Here is a 22806-nt window from a genome sequence, read left to right as displayed (position 1 = left end):
TTTCATCTCTTAACCTATGAACCAAGTATTCTCTTTTCCTCCGATTGACCCCGCTAAGCAGTTCTTTTTGTTAACTCATGCAACGTAATACCCCATTGTTGATAACTTTTTGTATCCATGAAATTATTAGCATTCGTCTGTATACACACATCTCAAGAGAATCTATTGTTTTTTATTTTCCAGAGTCCATTGTCCAACTTTCACAGCCATGAAGCAAGATGTAACAAGCAAGATTAAACGTAATATCTCGTTATTCGGATTCTAAGCTGCAGACTAAGGTATAATTTTATAAAAAATGCTTTCATGTTCATGAGTGTTTTCCTCGGTTGTTCAATAAAACTTATTTCTTTTTGGGTTACACTAGCTAATGATATTTGCCCCCAAATATTTTCTAAAAGTTATCTGTATTATTATTTGTACCTTGTGTCTTTAAAAATGAATTTATTCCTTTTCTTCCTAACAACGTTTCTCTTCTGCTTCTTGTCGACGTTTTTCTTTTTTTCGTGCCATTTTTCTATTGCAGCAATCATCTCGAATCTCCTCAATCTTGGTTTCGCTTCTTGTTTTGCCCATAAAAGCTCTCGAAAATAATTTCTTTCATTATTCTCATTTTTGACACCAATTGTAACGTTTTTCTGTGGATTCAGGAATTAAGTGAACTCAACGTACTTTAACTAACTTTACTTTAACTCACTTAAGTATATTAACTGAGAAAATTGCAATTATCATAAATTCTAAATACTTAGACTAATAATTATCATCTACAATAATATGGCTATCGCTTACAACAACACTTGTCTAATTACTGTCTATTCAAATGATGCCGCAGCAGTTTGTATAAAACGAAAATTTGTTCTAGAAATAGCCAGATTCCAGAAAGTTATCGATAAAGAGCTTCTCGATGCTAGGGTGCCAGGGTAGTAATTAGGTGTCACATAACAATACTAAAATTTTAGACACCAAATACAGATTAAATAACAGCACCAATAAGACACAACACTATCGCACTGATCGTCTGATTCGTATATCTTCGGATGTTTTATGCACTATTTCCCATTGCTGCGAAATAAAAGTTTGCCAAAAGTAATTGTTCGAAATAATTTGCAAGTTTTGTTAGTTCAATCGTCTTTTGTTAGCGCTCGTTAACGCAGTCAAATGCTTTTCATTAACCATAAAACATGCATATACATCTACATTTATGTTTCTATATTTTGTTAACCCATTTAAGACAAAAAAGCTTCTCGTATTCCCAGTTCGTTTTGAAATTTTAAATGAATGGATGATTTTGAGAAAAGTTTTAAGGCAATGCCTTAACATATTTACTGAATTTAATTATTTGCTTTTTTATATGTTTTGGTCAAGGATATTTACCTTTCCTTACTTTACCGCTAATACAGGCACATAACTATTAATATAAATTCTCATTGCTCTGTCTGAGTTCTTCTCTAGTAGTTTCATAGGTAAAGGTACCAATGCAAATCCGATTCCTGGAGCCGTATTTAATCAATCAGTGAACCGATGTCGTGTTCCCTAGATCGTATAACTGTATTAAGTGTTCAGGTAAAATAAGTGCGGATGTCATCATTTCTCAGTTTCTCAAAAGGTAGGTTGGTCAACAGTCCCAGTAACATTTGTGTTTGGCTATTCAATACGTCATTAGCTCTCCACTGTCCCTTTAAGTCTCATGATACTCATAAGTAAATCGCTGAAATATGTAATCTGGCGAGGTAGATATACAGTAGCCTTTAACGATGCTGTTCCTGTGCTATTATGCTCTTCTGCAATATTCATAAGTGCCTATATCTGTAGAGCGTGAACTCTTACTGTACATTTTTGTTTAGCCGTGATTATTTAACAAGATAAACATAAGTTGCCGCTGGTCGCATAACTACTGGGTAAAAGCAGCAGTAGTTATGCTGGTTGTATTTTAGGTTTACTTTTAATCCCCAGGTTTTATCAATGACTCTCCTATATATATATATATATATATATATATATATATATATATATATATATATATATATATATATATATATATATATATATATATATATATATATACATATATATATATATATATATATATATATATATATATATATATATATAAATATATATTATATTTGCACCTAAAAAACAGATAGTGAACACAATTTGCGTAACTCAGAGGGCTATGGAGCGCTAAATGTTGGGTGTCTCTCTGAAACATCGAATCCCAAACGAAAAAATACGTCGTAGAATAAAAAAAAACAGACGCTATGGAAAAAAATACAACGCTAAAGTGGAATTAATTAATAAATAAATAATTGGGCAGAACACATCACCAGATTATCAGACAACCGATCGACAAAACGTATTGTCGAGTGAAGACCAAGACAAGAAGCACTGCGGAGCAAACGACGCCAAAGGACCAACCAGATGAACTGACGACCTAAAGCACCAACTAGATGAACTGAGGACCTAAAGCGTGTTAGCGGAAACTAGATGCAAGCCGCACAAGAAAGAGACAGATGAAAAGAGCTAAGGGAGATCTATATCTAGCAGTAGACGCATTCAGGTTTATGATGATGATATTGTTTTATCGATTCGTAAATGCTACCAGTTTGGTTTTGGAAGCTAGATCCCTTGGCTAGTGAGCCAGTGGATCAGGTCATTAACAACAATGTTCGATAATATTCCTCCCTAAGAGTATTCCTTAGTTACCATCGAGTTTACAGTCCCTTTATACACCACGTAATTAAAGCATTCTTATATTCTATCTTCATTATTAAATGCACCAACGATGTCTAAGAATGCTACACGGACAGCTTCTTTCCGGCGTAAGCTTCTGTAGAATCTTAGCACTAGATTGTGCAGAGCAACTTCAGCTGACTTCTCTGCTTGATACGCCCATTGCGGTTGGTGCAGTGAATTTGTCTTAAATTAATAGTCTTGATATAATCGTTTTCAGAGTTTTGCCATGGTTTTTAATATAGATGAAGTCATACATTATATAATTTATACAAGTCATTATACGGTTTAAATAAGTTATATTTACATTGAAACCTATTTACAAAAAAATCCAGACAGAGATAAACATCTTCATAACCTTTTATCAATCAACCAAATTTCTACATGTATATATGTTTAGCACTTAGTATAATTCAATTGTTTTACTGCCACTCTAATCTGGAGCCGGTGAATAAAATTCGACGTCGAATAGAACAATTCACTCGTCGACCGGCAGTACAGCGCGATAGTAATTTTTCCGCGTTTTGTGCAATTTCGTGGCTACCGGTGTTAATAGTATTTTATAAAGAACTTAAAAATTGGTGAGGGATTAAGTAAATAGTGAAAATTTAAGTGAACACTCTTAGGAACTGATATTAAGTAAACTAGTAAGTGATTTATATAACAAATAATATAAATTTTTTAATTGAAAATTATTTTGCTATCTATTTTCTTAATGAATATAAATGAATATTATCTAAAAAATCTAACCAAGCAAATAAACGATATATTTATTAAATAAATATATGACATGTAATGGCATACTTCATAAAAATTAATGTTTACAATCTAAAAACATAAAACAGAGATTAATATTAATGTTAAAGTGTCAGTTATAAGCTTTAAATTAGAATTAAAGTTTTTACGATTCCGGAATTTTGAAACTTGAAAAGAATATGAAAATAAAAGTTCGATTTAAAAATCCTTTACAAAAGGTATATAATTAACAAGCCCAATTTGGTCCACATCACAACAGATCGTTTTCGGACTAAAAAGTCCATTATAAGTGCATTTATCAGACGTACGTTGGACAAGCCACTAAATATTTGGACAAAAACCTTAAAAATGGTACAAAATTTATTGTTTATTACATCTTTGTTAATAATTTAGGGTGAGATTAAAGTTTTTAACAGATACCCTGCATGCCAATAAGAGGGATTGCTGACCCTGAGGAAATGTCTCTGTATCGGCTCTAGATGGCTTGTGTTGCTTATTTTCCTTGTGAATATGAAAATGGAATAAACCACTTCTATAACAAAAATGAAATTTTTTAAAAAATTAAGTGTTACACAATAAAATAATCTAGGTCCATTACTACTCATTATTTTAATTGTAAGAATAATAAAAAACAGGGCAACAACCAGGCAAGCACTAGTAATAGTAGCAGACAAAAGATTTTTACCAAATAGTCAAGGAAGAAAAAAAACTGAAAAATGAAAAAACCTTATACATGCATTTTAAGGTTCTTGAAGTTCTCTAAATGGTATATGAGGAGTAGCTGATGAAAAAGCCTTTAATACGTACAGCTGATTTTGTTTTGTTTTTTTTAAATAATCTTAAAAAGTAGAAAATATAGTTATTTGCCTATCAGAAGTTTCACATAATATATTGTAAGGGAAAATGTCTCAATTTTACGGTATTGTTTACAATTTTTCAATTGTACAGATATTTAAAGATTCTAAAAGGTATATGGAGGATAGCTGATGAAAAATCCGTGAAGACGTGCAGCTGATTTTGTTTTGTTTTTTAAACAATCTTAAAAAGTAAAAAATATAGTTTTATCCTATCAGAAGTTTCTCATACATTGTAGGGATAAATGTTTCATTTAAAGGTTATAGATCATAAATATTTCTTTTATGTAGCCTTTAAATTTGAACCTTCAAATATCTGTATAAGAGATAGTTAAATTAAATTTGTTATTAAAAAACAGTATGAAAAAAGGCTGACTTTTAATCTTCTAAACATTATAATAGCTTTAATTTTTTTATGCCATAAGGTTATAAGTAGGCTCAATGAAAAGCTGGCCAAAAAGAACACTTTCCCAATCAACAGAATCTTCTATGACCAATAACAGGAACCAAGATAGAACCGAGATATTTGCATCGGACAGTTCTCTCCCCCACTTTTTCGTGGCGGTATATTATTATCATCATTTTAATGGATTATAACTTTTTACTTCTTCACTGGGTAGTTTGCTTATATTGGTCATAGAAGGTTCTGTATTTTTTAAGTGTAGTGTCTCATCAGCTTTTTATTGAGCTTACATACATAAGTGTACGATATAAAAAATGTTAAAGTTACATTGCATGGCAACATAAGATTGCCAATTTGGGGGATTGCTGACCCTGAGACGATGTCTCTGTATGGGCTCTAGATGGCAATTCTGTATTGCTTATTTTGCTTGTCAATATGAAAATGGAATAAACCACATATATAACAAAAATGGAATTTGGAATAAAATTATGTGTTAAAGAAGAAAATAATCTAGCTCCATTACTACTCATTATTTTAATTGCGAGAATAATAAAAAATATGGCAACAACTAGGCAAGCACAAGTAATAGTAAAGGATAAAAGATTTTTTCCAAATAGGCAACCTTCTCTATTACCCCAGTCAAGGAAGAAAAAAAGCAGAAAAAATCTTATACAGATATCTGAAAGTCCTAAAAGATATATGAGCGGTAGCTTATTAAAAAATCGTTAAGATGTACAGCTAATTTTTTTTTGGTCTTTTTAAACAATCTTAAAAATATTTTTACTAATATTAAAATTTCTTAATTCTAAGAGTTTCCAAAATAAAATACATGAACAATTGACCAAGATAATTTTAAAAAACTCTTATGTTTGTACTAATATATAAATGTTAATAACTTTTGCATAATGACATGTAATATACCTACTCAAAATTGTGGCAGTTAATGAGTTATCAAAGTATGCCAAATTTGAAACAGATCGACCAAATAGTTTATAAGTTATTCAATTTGTTTATCCCAGAAAGCGATTATTTAAATAACTGTACTTACCAGTCACTCTAAAAGTATTTTATAAATTGCAAACGATTTAATGAGAATTTATTTAAAAGGATTATTAAAAAAACTTTAACATTTTATTGAATTTGATATTAAAAAATAGGATGAAAAAAAGGGTGACTTTTAAGCTTCTAAACATTTATAATCACTTTAATTTTTTGTATGCCACACGGTTTTAAGTAGGCTCAATGAAAAGCTGTTGAAAAAGCACACTTTTCCAAAAAAAAAACAGAACCTACTATGACCAATAACAAAAAACAAACTGAGATGTTGCAGCGGACATTTCTCCTCTCAACTTTTCCGTGGCGGTATATTATGGGTACCACCATTTTATGGGGTTATAACTTTTAACTTCTTCACTGGGTAGCTTGGTCATATCGGTCATAGAAGATTCTATTTTTTTAAGTGTGGTTTTTCACCAGCTTTTTATTGAGCTTACATACAAGTGTATGGCATAAAAAATGTCAAAGTTATTAAAAATGTTTAGAGGGTAAGGTTCTTACCATTTTTTAACATAACAGTTTTTTAATAATACATTTAATAAGATCTTGAGGTTGTTTTAATATACATGAAAAAGGAAACCTTAAAGAATCAATAGTTATTTACAAAATACCTTTATAGTGACTGTTTGGGCAAGTAAAGTTGATAAAATAATCGCTCTCAGGGATAAAAAATTGAATAACTTATAAACTATTTGGTTGATCCGTATGTTTAGTACACTTTAATAACTCATTAACTGCCACAGTGTTCAATACTTATATTACATGTTTTTATTCAAAAGAATAAAGTTATTAAACTTTATTGATTATTGCAAAAATAAGTGTTTTTTGAAATTATCTCGGTCAATTCTTTGTGTATTTTAATGTTGAAACTATCTATGTTAATGAAATTTTACGATCTCTAACTTTTATTTTAACTATTTTTCTCTAAAATGTATAAGAAACGTTGTGTCAGCTAAAACCATTTTGTTTTCACTTTTTACGATTGTTTAATAACAAAACAAAGGAAAATTCACTATACGTCTTCAAATAATTGTTATCAGATACCCCTCACATACCTTTTAGAACTTTTGAATACTTGATTTTTTCAGTTTTTTTTTCTTGACTGGGGTAGACCAATCTGATGTGAAAAACAATAACAAAATCACTGATTTCACTTAAAAATTTAATACAGATATTTAAAGGTTCCAAAAGATATATAAGGGGTAGCAGAAATCCGTGATGACAAGCAGCTGGTTTTGCTTTTTTTAAAGCTCTAAAAGCGAAAAAAAGATTTTTTGCCTATAAAACGTTTCTTATACATTTTAGAGTAAAATAGTTTAAATAAAGTTGCAGATCATAAAAAGCTATGTATTTTTGAGAATATCTAAATTAAAATACATAAACAATTGACCGAGATAATTGTAAAAAACTATTATTTTTGCAGTAATTTATAAATGTTAATACATTTGTTTTTTGCATAACGACATGTAATATATCTACTTGAAATTATGGCAATTAATGAGTTATTAAAGTTTGCTAAATATTATTCAGAAGAAACACTTTATAATTATTTAATTTGTTTATCTCGAAGAGCGATTATTTAAACAACTGTACTTGCCCAAACATTGACTCTACAGATATTTTGTAAATTACGATCGATTTTTTGAAGCTGCAGTTTTGGGGTGTATTAAAATAACTTCAACATTTCATTAATTTTTTTTTAAACAGTTTAAATAAGCTGCCTCTTTAGCTTATAAATATTTAGAATAACTTTGATATTGTTTATGCCACAAACTTATATGTAGGTTTAATGAAAAGCTGGAAAAAACACACTTTCCTAATAAAACACAAAACCTTCTATGACCAATAAGAACCAAGATAGCATTTTATTCTTGAAACCATACTTCCATTCTCTATTAACATTCAGAGCTGAAAATTAACAGGATTCTAAATGAAGATCTAAATCTTATGATCCCAACTTATTGATGTCATCAGTGAAGGAGTAAAAAGTTATAACCCGTTAAAAGCATGGTACTGATAAAATACCGCCACGGAAAAGTAAGGAAGAACTGTCCGAGCTCCGTTTTTTTCAGATTGAAACTTCAAGTTGAAACATGCTGGTAAAATTTGCAATATCTTGGCTTCTATGACATGTTGTGCTATTTCCACCTCTCCAAAAATCCCGGAAATATTAATTAATTAAATTTTTTTATGAAAAGTTATTGAATTTTACTATTATTTCGCAAGAAATATTTAAATTTTAATAAAAAATGTATATTATCTATATACACATATATAAATATAAATAATTATATATTTAATAATAATAATAATATACCTATATAATAATAATTATAAATTATCAAAATATATTTATTTCTTTTATTTAATTTTATAGTTTTTTCTTCTAATAAAATAATTCATTTTATTATAATTGCATTTAATAAAGATAAGTAATTAATAAGTATAAATAATATTTTAGTATTTCACCCCTCCACTTTTCCGTGACGGTATTTTACGAGTACCATCATTTTAACGGGTTATAACTTTTTATTTCTTCTCGGTATATACCATCTATACAATGTATCATAAAATGTAGATCTTCATTTATAATTTGTTCCATACTCAGCTCTTAATGTTATGTTAATAAACAACATAAAAAAATCTCGATTGTGTGACATAAAAAAAATGTCAAAGTTATTATAATTGTTTATAAGCTAACAATTAGTCCTTTTTCAATCTGTTTTTTAATAACAAATTTAATAAAATATTGAAGTTTTTTTTAAAAAATAACTTGTAAACTATTTGGTTGATCTATTTAAAATTTAGCAGACTTTATTATATATTTATCTGCCATAATTTTAAGTAGTTATGTTACATACCATTATGCAATAAATAAAGTTAATAACATTTATAAATTACCTGAAAATTTAAGGGTTTGTAGCAACTATCTTGGTGAATTATGTATGTATTCTGATTTAGAAACTCGTAAATTGAAGAACTTTTTAAGATCTACAATTTTTATTTAAATCTGCATAAGAAACGTTTTATAGGCAAAACATGACTTTTTCACTTTTGAATATTGTTAAAACAGAAACAAAGCAAAAACAGCTGTGCGTCTTCACGGATTTTTCATCAGCTACCCCTCATATACCTTTTAGAACCATCAAATATCTGTATGAGATTTTTACGTAAAATCAATGATTTTTTCCCAGATGGACTTTTGTATTATAGAGATGATAAATATAGTCTTAACAGCGGATTCAGATGCTAAATAATAAATACTACTTATAGTAGGGACATGAGTATTAACAAAATTAAAAAACAAAATAAACACCAGAAAAGGTAAAAAATCATTGAAAATAACGAAACTATAAATGAATAGACAGAAAGTTTAATAAGCAAAAATTTTTTAGATCTTTGCCAAATATCTATAAAATGTCATTCAACCGAATAAAGTGGATAAAGATAAGATCCTTCTAGTAATTATTCGATAAGATGAAATGAAAATTAATCTAACTACTGAAAAAAAAATTAAAAACAAAATTGATAACATCAATGCGAAAAATCCCCCTGGTTTGATTTGGTGCGCTACATTTCGGTTTATTCTGAATGCTAAACTAAGATGAAAACTACATGTAAAGAAACTGTAAGATGAACTTAAGTTAAAATATAGATCCTTCGCACAGCTAATGAATCGATTACAGCTTCTGTTGTATCAAGACATCCTTAAACCAGTTTAGATTTATGGTATTGAATTATATAAATGTACTAGTGCAATAAAGAAAAATTCGTATAGATACTTTAGAGTAAAATACTTCAAGGGATTATTGACGCACACTGGTATATTCGTAATGATAATCTACAATCAAAGACTTGGGTGTGGAAACTGTCAAGTAGGTGATTACGAAGCAAACCAGAGTTACTAGCAAACGCATGCGCACTGAGAGATTCTGCAGCTTCTGGATTGTTAAAACTTATAAAATAAACGAACCTGTTGAGTATACTGTTAAAACTAACTTTATTTTGTTCTAAAAGTGAATACAATTGACAGTTTACACTGCACCAATCTCAACTTCCTGTAAATGACACATGGCCCTAATATTTAAATTTTGTTTAGTTAATATCAATATTTTGACACACCCACTTAGTAATAAAATAAAATTCATAGGTTAACTATACCTAACAGTTTCATTTTTTTAAAGCGTCCCAAATTTCTTTTGCGGTTTTTGCTTATTTTATATGTATATATACCAATGAATCAAGCAAAAGAACTAACTTGGCTTTAGTTTTTTCTTGTTTATCTACTTCGGTTTTAGTTCCGTCTAAACACGTGAACAAACCTTCTAGAACAAGATAATTTTGCACTGCGAAAGACCAATTATCGTAATTTTTGCAGCCTAACAACTTTGCCACCGTAGACATGTAATTCACTGCCATTTTGAACAGTGACACTTACTAGTATACAACGTTTATCTATTTACCGACGGAAAAAATGGTCTGGGCCACCATAACCTGTTAAAACTTCAATGAAACGAACCAGTTGAGCATATAGTTAAGACATCGTTAAGCCTAACTTTATTTTGTTCCAAAAGTTAATACAATTGACAGTTTACCAATCTTAACTTCTTGTAAATGACATAAAATTTGGCGCTAATATTAATTTTTTTTAAACTGCTTCAACTACAAGGGTTATTAACAATGGTCGATTTTACACATAACATAAATATAAAAAAAACAAAGAATACAATTAGAAACAAAAAGATAAATCAAACGATTTCTACCTAAAGAGGTCGAAATACGTATAAGCGGTTGTCGCTGCCCTGTATCAAAACAAAATTCTAATACCGTCATTACGTTTTATTACTTACTTCGTTTGGAGTATCAGAAACTGAATTCACTACGAATTTTGACCAGGATGAACGGCATGTGGAATGCAATTTTAGATTCCCTTTCCGAGTAATTTATCCAGCTGTTTGTTTCGCAAGTTTTAGGAAACACAGTGGTAAAAATTTGAATTCGGTTTCGTTAGGTAGAAATCGTTTGATTTCTCTTTTTGTTTTTAGATGGCGTAGTTACGTCCGTATATAGTTATTTTGATAACTATTGTCTAGGACGGGAGAGATTTTTGTTTTGGTCCAGAGCAGTGGCTATACCGTTCTGACGAGACTTAAAGAGGTCGAAATACGTATAAGCGGTTGTCGCTGCCCTGTATCAAAACAAAAATCTAATACCGTCATTATGAAATACAATTAGATTTTGTTGATTAATCCTAAGGAAACCAAAAAAAGTATGGTACGATTGTGGTCACTATATTCACTTAGAATGTCTTTTATTGTTGTAGGCAACTGTTCATGTTGTGTTTCAAATGCGTATAACGGACACTTCACTAATAAGTGATATACTGTTAGATCACTATCATACGCGTAACACAAAGGTTTGGGTTGCTTCTGTAGTAGGAAATCATGTGTGATCTTGGTATGTCCTAATCGTAGTTTGAAGATGATAACTTGATCTCTTCTGTTCATAGGTGCCTTCATGGTAGGACAGTTTGTTTTATGGATTTAAGATTAGAATTTGAGACATCCCATGTTTCCTGGCATTTGTTCATTATTTTATTTTTAAAATATTGTTTGACATCGAGGTTGTGACAAGTATACATTGACAATGAAATTGGTTTCTCAATTGCTTGTTTTGCAAATATTTAAATTTTGTTTGGTTGATATGAATAGTTTAACATGGATAACAGATATTAGTAGACGTCTTGAATAACTAAACCACTTAAATTGATAGAGTTAATGCAGAATAAAAGTAGATATAATTGTGGGTGTGTACAAGTTAAATGCTGCGTACAATAGAATACTGAGTATACTAATGAGTGGAATTGGTTATATTTGTTATGGTAAGATATTTTAATTAAAATATTGTATTTATATGGGATTAAATTACAATTAATTGTAATGCAAATAACATTTTACATTTGTTTTGTCGTTTCGATCTTTAATCCGAAAATAATTTTCAAAAGAGATTATTATAAAACAAGTAACTGTTTAACCTGTAGTTGCTTTTTAATTGGCACTTTGTTTCATCCTATTTGAAAAGTGACTTACTTGACCTCAATCCTGTAGGCAAATAGGCATGTTTTGAGTTGAAATTCTGAGGGTGATGTTGTACCCTCGGATTGATATCTAATACTGATTTTTTTGCGTTTATGTAGTTAATTGTAGATAATGTGTCTCTGATCTTCTTTTAATCTATTAATATTAATATATTCTTGTTGATGTCTTCTTCTTATAGATTTGGTAACCTGAGTCTGCTACATTGTGTTGATGGGTTTGATACATATTTTTCTTTATTACGTAAGATAAGGGTTGCTTAATTGATTGTTCTCTTTTTGCAGTTTGGTTCTTTAATAACTATTGATACATCTTTTCATTGTACACTGTGCTCATTGTCTCAGGCATGTTTGCATGTAGGATCTATCGAAGGCTCGTTTTTTTATGTATGATCCATGCTCGCTTATCCTAACACTTAGTGGTTTTGTGGTTTATCCCACCCAAAAATTGCTACATTCACAAGGTATTTTATACACGCAGTTCTTTTATCTCTTCTGAGTGTTGTTTGGTTTGGTTTTGGACAGAATATATCTCAGTGTATTGGTTGTATTGAACGTTGTTGTGATGTTGTATTTATTTCTTATCCTTTTTAATTTTTCTGAACCTTCTGAGTTTCAGAACTTCTTTAAACAACATGATATTTTCAGTTAAAGTTGTTAATTAGTGTCAAAATACCAAATTTTAATGTTAGGTGTATTTAGCTTAAGTAATTTATTAACACGTTGAGCACGGGTGTACATAACAAATACAAGGTCTGTGAGCCGGGATATTTTAAACTGTTTTTTGTAACTGTACGTTTACATATTTTGCATTGCAAATATTGTTCGTTCAAATATTACACCGCTTTTTTAATTTTTTTTTGGCATTTTATGCCCGGAATGTGGCATTTCAATAATAATGAAGACAATAATTTTGTAAAAGATAGGCTGAGAAAAATATATCCACTAATAAATAAGTTGAAAGAGAAGTTTCAATCATTTGTTATCCTCGAATCTGATATGTGTCGACGAAAACCTAGTTTCATTTAGAGGTCATCTAAAATTTAGACAGGATATAAATAATTAGAAGAGCAAGTTTGGTATAAAGCTGTACAAATTATGTACCTACTACTAGTGGATATACGCATAATTTGAGAGTATATACGAGCATTTCTCTGGCAACTTTTCTATTAGAAAGACAAACCCATTTAGTGGGAACTGCACGATTTAACAAAATTCAATTCAAGAGTCGTTATTACAAAAAAAACAAAAACATGAAGTATTTACTCAAAAGAGCAGTAATGGAATAGTTATGTTAAAATGAAAAATTCCAGGGATGTACTGGTTTTGACGACTAAACATACAGATGAATACAACAAATCAAAAGCTTATATTGATCTTTTAGTTTAACTAAAAACTACTACTACTAAAAACAGACTCATTGTCTCATAAAAGGAACTAAATAGTATAGAAAGTTAGCAGTGGGAACATGCTTGATAAACTCTTATATATTATATAAAGAAATTACAAAAGAGAAAATGTAGATAACCGAATTTCGAGATAATCTTGCTTTAGCACTCCTAGGTTTAAAAAAAGGCAATGATCATCCAACAGAACCCCAATACGAAAATCAACATAAGCTAGAAGCAGCTACTAGGGGTCGTTGTGTAGAGTGTTAAAACTGTTCTACTACAAAATTAAGAATACAAGGCAGGTATGTAGCACAGAGTCAATCAACTAGAACTAAGTGGCAATGTACGTCATGCCAAAGAAAAACTTGCATGCCATGTTTTTTTGATACCCATCAAGTAAACAAATAAATATAGAAACTGTATTTTTTTATTATATTATTCAAAACTTATATTATTATTTATATTTTTTCATTTTGTACTATAAAAATTGTCTACAAATTTACAATAATTTTTTTGACCCTCTAGCTCATAGCTGAATCTACCAAACGCAAACAAAATTTTCATAACCAGACTTCATAAGTAAGTCTCCCCAGACGGTTACTCTATCAATTCCCACTGTGTGACTCTAGAATGGAACACACAGTCTAAATATGCTTGTATACCCGTTACCACTCTTTTTGTCTCTCCGGCTAATTGTGATATGTGTGACACATTGTATCGCGACGCCGTACTCAACGTATAAAAAGTCGAGTCAAACGATATAATTATTAATTATAGACAAATTGTAAAATAATTTAAGGATAAGTACCTGTTGTTATATTATTATAAAATAATAATCAAAGAACTTTCGTACTTTTTATTAGAATCTAATTTTATATAAAATCAAAACCTGAATCAATCCGCCGCGCCGGTCATTGATTTTTTGCATGATAGCTGTCATCGCCTACTACTATTCAGCAGCTTATAACTTACCTTCCCCTTTTAAACAAGGTCATACATTCAGTACACCTAACTGGGAAGGTTATTCAAGGTTACACCTATCATAAGAAAAAAATTAGAATGACTGAATGCAACAAAATAATCTTAAAATATTAATAAAGGCAAAAGTAACCTGGGTATTTTGCTGACAATGGTATTTTGACTATAAGCATGTTTTTGGTCTATGTTTTCGTCTTGAGTTGTCGTTGGCATGGGAGGGCAGTGAATATCCAAAAAAATTCTTTTTATTTCGTGATATCCACAAGAAGATCTAATATGAATACTATTTCTTCTTAGAAATCTGCCATTTTATTACTAAACTATATAGGGTCTTGGAGTTTCTAACTTGTTGAAAATTATAGCCGTTTTTAAAGTTTTTTTCTTCTTTAACGACTTTTTAGATACTTTTAGATACATTTATTAATTATTTAAACTACATGCTTGTTATACAATGGTTAGCATAGGGCCTGTCGATACACACACAGCAATATTAATATTGACTCGGCCTTTCATGTAAAGTCCGATTTTATATCTATTACGTAGGTCACTATTATGCATATATCTGGGTAGTGATTAGATTAGATTTAGAGAAATGACTTTTTGGCCTATTCCACTGCGACCTTTTCAGATCTATTGTGGTCCTCTAGTCCTAGATAACATTCTCTAGCCTGACCCTTTTTATTAAGTCTAGTAGCCTCGAAACTGTACCTTCCATGTAGCTATTTGCCGGTGGATTTTCTTCTCCTAATGCAAAGAACCGCACATTGGCCAGAATGTCACACTGACATAAAATGTGCTTTGCTGTTTCTTCTTCGAGATGACAGAATCTGCACAGGTCATCATCTGATAATACCATCAGCTTCAAGTGCCTATTCAGCTTACAGTGCCCTGTTAGAAGACCTACTATGGCTTTGACTGTTTTCCTGTCTTTGCTTATTCGGTCTGCCATAAATTTTGGCAAATGTTCTGTAATTAACTGTTTCGCCTGTCTTTGTCCTGGTGAATTCCTCCACCATTCCAGATATTTGTGAGCTACCCAATTCCTTGTAGCCGTTCCTGTTACTGACTATGCAACGTCGCAGAAGGGTTTCGGTCCAATGAATGGCATTGATAAGCCTTGTTTGGCCATTTCATCTACTTTTTCATTGCCCTTATGACGCTCGTGCCCCGGTACCCAGGCTACTGTAATTTTGCTACAATCTCCTAGTTTATTTAGGGCACACACGCAATCCCATACTAGCTTAGAATTGACCTCTACAGAATTGAGTGCCTTAAGCGCTGCCTGACTATCCGAGAAGATGGCAACTGAACAGAACGTTCTTTGATGCTTTTCTATTTCTTCCATGCAGTGATGGATTGTCGTTATTTCCGCCTGGAAAACTGTCACATCCTTAGATAGACTTACCGGGAAATGTATCCCTTGATTTGTCCCTACTATGCCGGCTCACACACCCTCCGATGTTTTTGAGCCATCCGTGTACCAGGTAGTAGCAGCTTGTAAGGGTACACCTTTATTCCAGTCTTCCCTGCCTGGTATCTTAATTGTGAACTTATTGTTAAAGCTATAGTTCGTAGCTATTGCTGCTTCCCCATCACAATATCGACTTTTAGCTCCTCGATTAACCTTCTGTTGTCAGTACCATGCACCAGGCTTATATGTCGCTGACTATGGATTAATCTGTGCATCACTGATCTGGCTTCGCCCTGTATAAAGATATGAAGTGGTGGTAGATTCAGCAGGACTTCTAACGATGTGTATTATCTAGCAGCCTTATTGCTCCCACTTGCTGCGTCTTTGTCCACCACGTCACCGAGCCATAGGTTATCATGGGTCTAATAACCCTTGTGTATAACCATAGAGTCATTTTGGGGTTAAGTCCCCAATTCTTACCGCACATTCTTCTACATCTGCCCAGGGACATAGTAGCTTTCTGTGTGGTTTTCAGAATGTGATACGTGTAAGCCTATGATCAAAATATACCTATATACAAGGTATTTTGTTTCTTTGGCAAATGAAATCTCTTTTCTTCCCAGCACCGGTGGTTTTAGGCCTCGTAGTGCTGTTTTTTGGTGAAGTTGACGATTTGTGTTTTCTGAGCATTGACTGTCAGTCTCTCTTGTTTGCTCCAGTCGTCAACTATATTTAGGGCTGCTTGCATTCTCTCAGATACCACCTGAGCAAACCTGCCTCTGATAACGATTGCTATATCGTCAGCATATCCTTGACAATAAAAGCCGTCGGTGGACAGAGATCTGTCCACCGAAGATGAGGAGATCATCTAGCAAGGTTGCCCAAAGTAGAGGGGACAGAACTCCTCCTCATGGACAGCCTCCACCTACTTTTGCATTGATGGTTGCTTTACCCAGAGTGGACATTACTGTACTATTCTCCATCTGCATATTACCGCAGGTGCGCCTCGTCTACTCCTAGCTCCTATCAAAGAGCTGGTGGTAACATTATTAAACGCCACTTATATCTAAAAAAAATGGCCATTGCTATCTCTTTATCTTGCATTGACTTTAAGATTCCTATTTAGATCATCTAACGCAGAGTCCGTAAATTTACTAGGTTGGTATGCATATTGATGATTGCTTAGAGGATTAGCTTTTAGCGCTTCGTCTCTGATGTACCTATCAAGAAGCCTTTCCAGCGTTTTTAGTAGAAAAGAAGATAAACTTATCGGTCTATATGACTTTGGTGATAGGTCTGATACTTTACCTACCTTAGGCAAGTATATGACTTTAACCTTTTGCCATATTTCCGGTACGACCCCCCGTACTAAACTGGCTTTGAGGACCTTGCATAGGTGTGGTATCAATACCTCTAATCCCATATGCAACAGTATTGGATATATGCCATCTATCCCTGGAAACTTATATGGCCGAAACTTATTTATAGCCCATCTAATTCTGTTTGGTCTTGTGATTGTTGTGGCTATTTTCCAATCTGCAGATCTTGGCCTTGTGAGCCTTTGGTCTATGTTGGTTGCCTATCTGTATCATCCAGAATTGTTGAGCCCGAAAAGTGCGTGTTTATCAGTTCTTTAAGACTTTCCTCTTTGGTGTCCGCAAATTTGCCATTAGCTTTCTTTAGGAGACCTACTTCTTTCGTTGTAGCACTCTCTTTTGCCAGGACTTTATGGATTCGAGAACATGCCGGGATATCTGTAATCTCCTCGCAAAACTCTCTCTATGAATTCCTTTTATCTTTCCGAATTTCTTTATTGTATAGCGATAGCTTATACTTGTAAACATCCCAATCTTGGTTACTTTTGGCTTTATTAAATAGGCTTCGGACATCCGAACTCATCCTATTTAATTGTATATCGATTGAATGATCGAATAAACAATAGCGGTGCGTGTTGTAAATAAACAATGCCTATATTTATAGCTAGGGACTTGTTTAAAGACTATGCCTGTTCCCGATACAAAGAAGGTACAACCTTCTAAACATGCATACTTCACAGACTATTATCCTTTTCTTGAAAATCATTTTTTACTACTGCATGTCCGTCATAGTAGTTTTTGTACATCGCTTTAACTTCTTTTCTTCCTTAAAATCTACTGGATTTGGTATAGAAAAATTTATTGTTGAAGACAATCTTGTTCTTAAGACTTATTAATAGGTCTAATCCTGATATTTTCGTAAAATGTTCTTACTCTTATACTTACAGCTATTTAAGCTAATCCGTTGGAATTAAGGTAATGTGGACTGGATGTTAAATTAAAGTAAATTAAACTTAAAACCCCAGTTCTTAAAAATCTTGACATTCTTTTGAACTATATGGCATGTTGTCAGCATATACTGCTAGGGATATCCATGTCTAGTGAAAAGTGTTTTTATTGCTAAAATTAGATCTTGTTTTTATTTGCCTCCTACTGACTGCGCCATGTTATATTCTTATAAAATAATGCTCAAAGGACTCTTGTACTTTCTATTAGGATTTAATTTTACATATCGAAACCTGCATCAACCGAATCAACCACATTCCTTGCATCTTCTTCTTCTTCAAGTGCCATATCCGCAATAGAGGTCATCATAGCATGATATTCTACGTCTTTCTATATTACTGTTTCCTTGGATCTTTTCCTGCATAATCAGTTGGAACAAGTTGTTTCTCTCTCAATGTATAGTATGTCCGAGATATTCCAATTTTTTCTTGTTTTGATAGTATTTTTAGATTTCTATTTCTTTATTCATCTTTATCAGACTCTTTATTTGTGACTTGTTCTGTCCACGGTAGTTTAGAATTGTTCTATACAACCACAACTTGAATGATTCCTGATTTTTCATAGATGTCGCATTCAAGGTCCAAGCTTTTATTCCATAAAATCAACTCAAGAAAACGTAGCACCTCGCCAATTCCTTACATGACATCCATCAATTGTCTTTTTCTAGTTTTGACTTATTTAGCCACATATAATAAAATTGTAAGACACTTGCCATTAGTTAATTGCCTCGTCCTTTTTGAAAATACATTGGATTTTAAGAAATACCTTTTCTTTGACTATTTGTGATTATGGGGTCACACTGAATAATAATCAACTTAATTAAGCCATAAAATCAAGTTCATTTCTAATGAATTCTATAGATTAAAAAAACAAAAAATAATTTCATTAGCATGGAAGCTATAATAAAATAACAATATACGTGTAGTTACTGCAGCCACATATTTCAAACCGTAAAAATTTCAAGTTCGATTAAATCGCATCTAGTTTAGTGCTTGCTATTGGTATACAAGAATGTGATTCAAGGATGTAGGCAATGTTAATTGTTTGAAAAGTAAACCTTGTCAAAGGATGAATGAAACGATTCTAATAAAATGTGCATTTATTGTAAACTGTTCGTATAGTTGACAATTCTTTCTTGTGCGCCTAGGATAAGTTAAATTAAAAGTAAGTTAAAAATTTTAGAATTTTTATTTATGATTCTTTATTGGAAAAGTTTTCTGTTTTCCATCGGTTCCCTTTAATTTTTGATGGACAATTTTATTTTATCTTCTTTGCAGATAATTCAGTGAATAAGGTAATAGGTGTGCTTAACCACCCTGTCAACGAATATGAAACTTATTAACTATCCTTCTGTCGTTTATTTCATTAATATACTATTTATTTCTAATTTTGGTTAATATTAATTAATTATTTATATTTTTAGGATGATTTCACTTTTTCTATCTATTAGTTTTCTAGCTGTTATTGGCAGATTCTATTTTAGTTTGTAAAATCAACTGAAAACTTTTAAATTAAAAAAAAAAATTAAAAAATAAATACTTCTGGCTAAATTTCTTAGCATTCGCAGCGGACTCATTCGATTAAATTATCAGTTGGCATACGATTTTCTTTGATTAGATAGCGGACGAGTTTCTGACGTGGACAATCCTATGTCGCTTATTCCAGATATTACTAATTATTTTCCTAATTCTACCGATATTTAGCCTTTCTTTATTTCGTTTTCTATTAAATGACACCCTGTACTTCGGAACACCCGGTGTCTACACAGCTAATATCGACGAATAGTTTTGTTTGTCTTTTTTTAGTAAACATCAATAAGATACTTCTAAATATTTTAATCTGCTTGATTATTATGACCAATAACCAATTTTTTATTTATTAACTTAACATACTTTATTATTAATCTTCTACGGGCGACATATGTACAATTGTACTTTATGTATAGGTGCAGCCTTTTCAATTTTTTGCGTTCTTGGCGGGTATTTTCGTTGTCAAATCGCATAAATCTTAGCATAGTCTTGAAAAGACCACGAGACATTGATGCACGTATTAGTGGCAGAGAATTTAAACTTTAATAACAATAATAACAATTAGAATTCAAACAAATGCATCGAGCTCACATTCAGTAAAGTGCTTCTTTTTGTGGAGGCCATCTTGAAACATTTAGGAATCCTTGCTGCCATTCTTTGTTAAAAGCCTCACTTACTGTTTTCCCTTTGCAGTTTGTTTCACCCAAAATTTGTGACACATTTCTGATCTCATAATTGGCATGAATATTTGTTTAGGCGTAAATAAATTGCTATTAGTTACAGGTCTACCTTTTTGTCGTAGGATATTAAGAGATTTTGTTTAAGAACTACACAGTAGATCACTACTCCATTCGGTTTTATCCTTGAAAATAAAAATCTTGCCTGAAGACTGACGTTCATTCTCTATGTGCTCTTCTGAGTTGTACTGATGTGCCTATTCTATAATAAATTCTTCTTCTATATCAGACACCTCAGCACCTGCTTGTGGGAAATAGCTTTTATTATCAGATGCAATAAATACTTTATGATCTGAATCGGATTCTTCAACCAGTAGTTCAGCGGACGTTAATCTGTAAAAAAAAACGTAAAATTCTGTTAGAAACCTGTTTAATTATTTATCGTTAATTTGTGTAAAATAATGGTATCAAGAAAGAATATAAATCTAATACTAACACCTCTTTTGTCGCCATTTCGGTAATATAGATGTTGAATTACTATTACTCATGATAATTTTTAGGTATACACGTTTGACAAACACCAAACAACTACATAAATGTGGATAAAATATATGTTTCCAATTAAAATACAATACAATGCTACTCTTCTTAGAATTTACTTACAACCATTATTGTTTATTGTTCGACCGAAGTTTATTGTTGCAGTAATTTCAATAATTTGGGATAAATAAGCTGGTTCACGTAAAGCAGCTTCTAATCTTTATAAATCCGTACAAGATCAAATAAGCGAATATTATTATTTATTTATTGCACTATTCAACAATTTTTAACCAGTTATGCTAGTAATAACTAATGACGAAGTACAAACTCACTAGTATTTTATTATATTCTATTTTATTAATTTATTATACAACCACTATCGTGTACCATTTGCACTACACTCCGCTTTTCACTTTACACTTAACTAACTCGAACGGTACTTGAGTCTTCTAACCAGATTTTTTTTTTCAATAATCTGATTAATAGTATTCATTTCTGGGTTCTGATGGAGGTCTCTGTCCCTGTAGTACTAAGAACTGTTTTTAATGTTCCTTAGCACTTTATTTTAACACTTAGCATTTGGATGCCATATTTTTTTTTTATTTATTTTGCTTCAACCACTTAGGGTTATTAGCATAAGAAAAATACAAAAGTGATAAAGACATAAATAGGCATATACAAAACATCAATTACATAATAATGTATACAATATACATTTTAATTATTAATGTATTGTATTAAATTTTATTGAAAAGGTTTATAGTTTTCAAGAATTCTATCAAGTCAGCTACGTATTTAGATTCTCCTAAAAGTTCTTTTAATGTTTTTGGAAAGTGATGATATAGTCTTTCCACTGAGTATATTGGACACTCAATCAAAATGTGCTTCACTGTCACTTTACATTCACAAACAAAACACACTGGTTCCTCTTCTTTCTTCAACAAGTATTCATGTGTTGTAGAAGTGTGTCCTAATCTAAGACGTGTTATTAGGACTTGATGTTGTCGCTTTGAAGGCCAGAAGTTCCATGGAAGGATGGAAGATTTTATTTCTATCAATTTAGTGGTGCTTCTATTCCATTGGTTTTGCCAAACATCGTGCAATTTTGATTTTAAGTAAGGTTTTAAATCCAAATGCACCGTTAGATTTTCCACTAATGCTGCTGTATTGGTTACTGCGGACCTAGCTAGACTATCTGCCTTTTCGTTACCATCTATTCCAACGTGTGACGGTACCCAGAGGAACTCTACTGTCAAATTGTTTTGGTATATACGGTATAAAATTAACTTAATCTGCTGCAATGTTGGATGAGAGGGATAGATCTGAGAAATTGATGTCAGACAACTAAGTGAATCAGATATTATAAGAGATTTGGGAAGTTTTTTTTCTAGAATATAGGTTAGGGCCTTATTGATGGCAAATATTTCTGCTATGAAAATACTTGTCTTAGGAGACAATTTATAGATGGAATGTTCATGGGATGTCACAAAGCATGCTCCCACTCCATTTAAGGTCTTAGATGCGTCCGTGTATATAAAATGGAATTTTTTGTACTGTGTGAGAACATGAAGAAAGTGAGTTTTAAAAAAAATTTGGTATCACGTTATTTTTGTTATATGCTGTAAGTTTAAGGTTACAAAGCGGAGAGGGAACAACCCAAGGAAAACATAAATTTATTTCACAGATAGGATAAATGGGTGGTAGTTCAATATTCAAATCGAATAAGTATCTATTAGCTCGTTCATAGAAAGGTACAGGACCCCTATTTCTTTTTCGATAGACCTCCTGGAACCTGTTAGCAACAGCTTGATGAAGAGCTGGATTTTTTGGGTTAGATTTTATACTCGAGACATACGATAGAGTTAAGTATTTTCTTCTTAGGTTTAAGGGTGGCTCTCCAGCTTCACAGAGTAGACTGTCCACAGGACTGGTGCAATATGCTCCTAGAGCAAGTCTAACTGCTGAACTCTGAAGAGTATCCAAAGTTTTAAGCAATGCTTGGTTTGCGGTGTTATACACAACACATCCGTAGTCCAGTTTTGATCTTATTAAAGCTCTATATAAAT

General features: G+C 31.7%; 1 protein-coding gene across 4 annotated transcripts in view; it reads left to right on the top strand.

The window, feature by feature from the left end:
• The window catches only part of LOC140436798 (proton-coupled amino acid transporter-like protein pathetic), a 195062-nt gene that overhangs the window by 40935 nt on the left and 131321 nt on the right, over positions 1–22806 (top strand). Inside the window, exon 1 of one of the 4 annotated variants that reach the window (XM_072525894.1) lies at positions 3156–3377. The exons of 1 other annotated variant lie outside the window; for it this stretch is intronic. Coding sequence is in view for 1 of the 3 variants with exons in the window: in XM_072525893.1 (XP_072381994.1) it covers positions 11678–11680 (3 nt within the window). In the remaining 2 variants the exon portion in view is untranslated. Of the gene's footprint in view, positions 1–3155; positions 3378–11625; positions 11681–19079; positions 19159–22806 lie in introns of those variants that run through there. 2 more of the 4 variants (XM_072525893.1, XM_072525895.1) reach the window with 2 other exon arrangements.

Source organism: Diabrotica undecimpunctata, chromosome 3 (assembly GCF_040954645.1).
Source record: "Diabrotica undecimpunctata isolate CICGRU chromosome 3, icDiaUnde3, whole genome shotgun sequence".
In the NCBI taxonomy this organism is placed as follows: Eukaryota; Metazoa; Arthropoda; class Insecta; order Coleoptera; family Chrysomelidae; genus Diabrotica; species Diabrotica undecimpunctata.
This window is presented reverse-complemented; position numbering and strand designations above follow the sequence as displayed.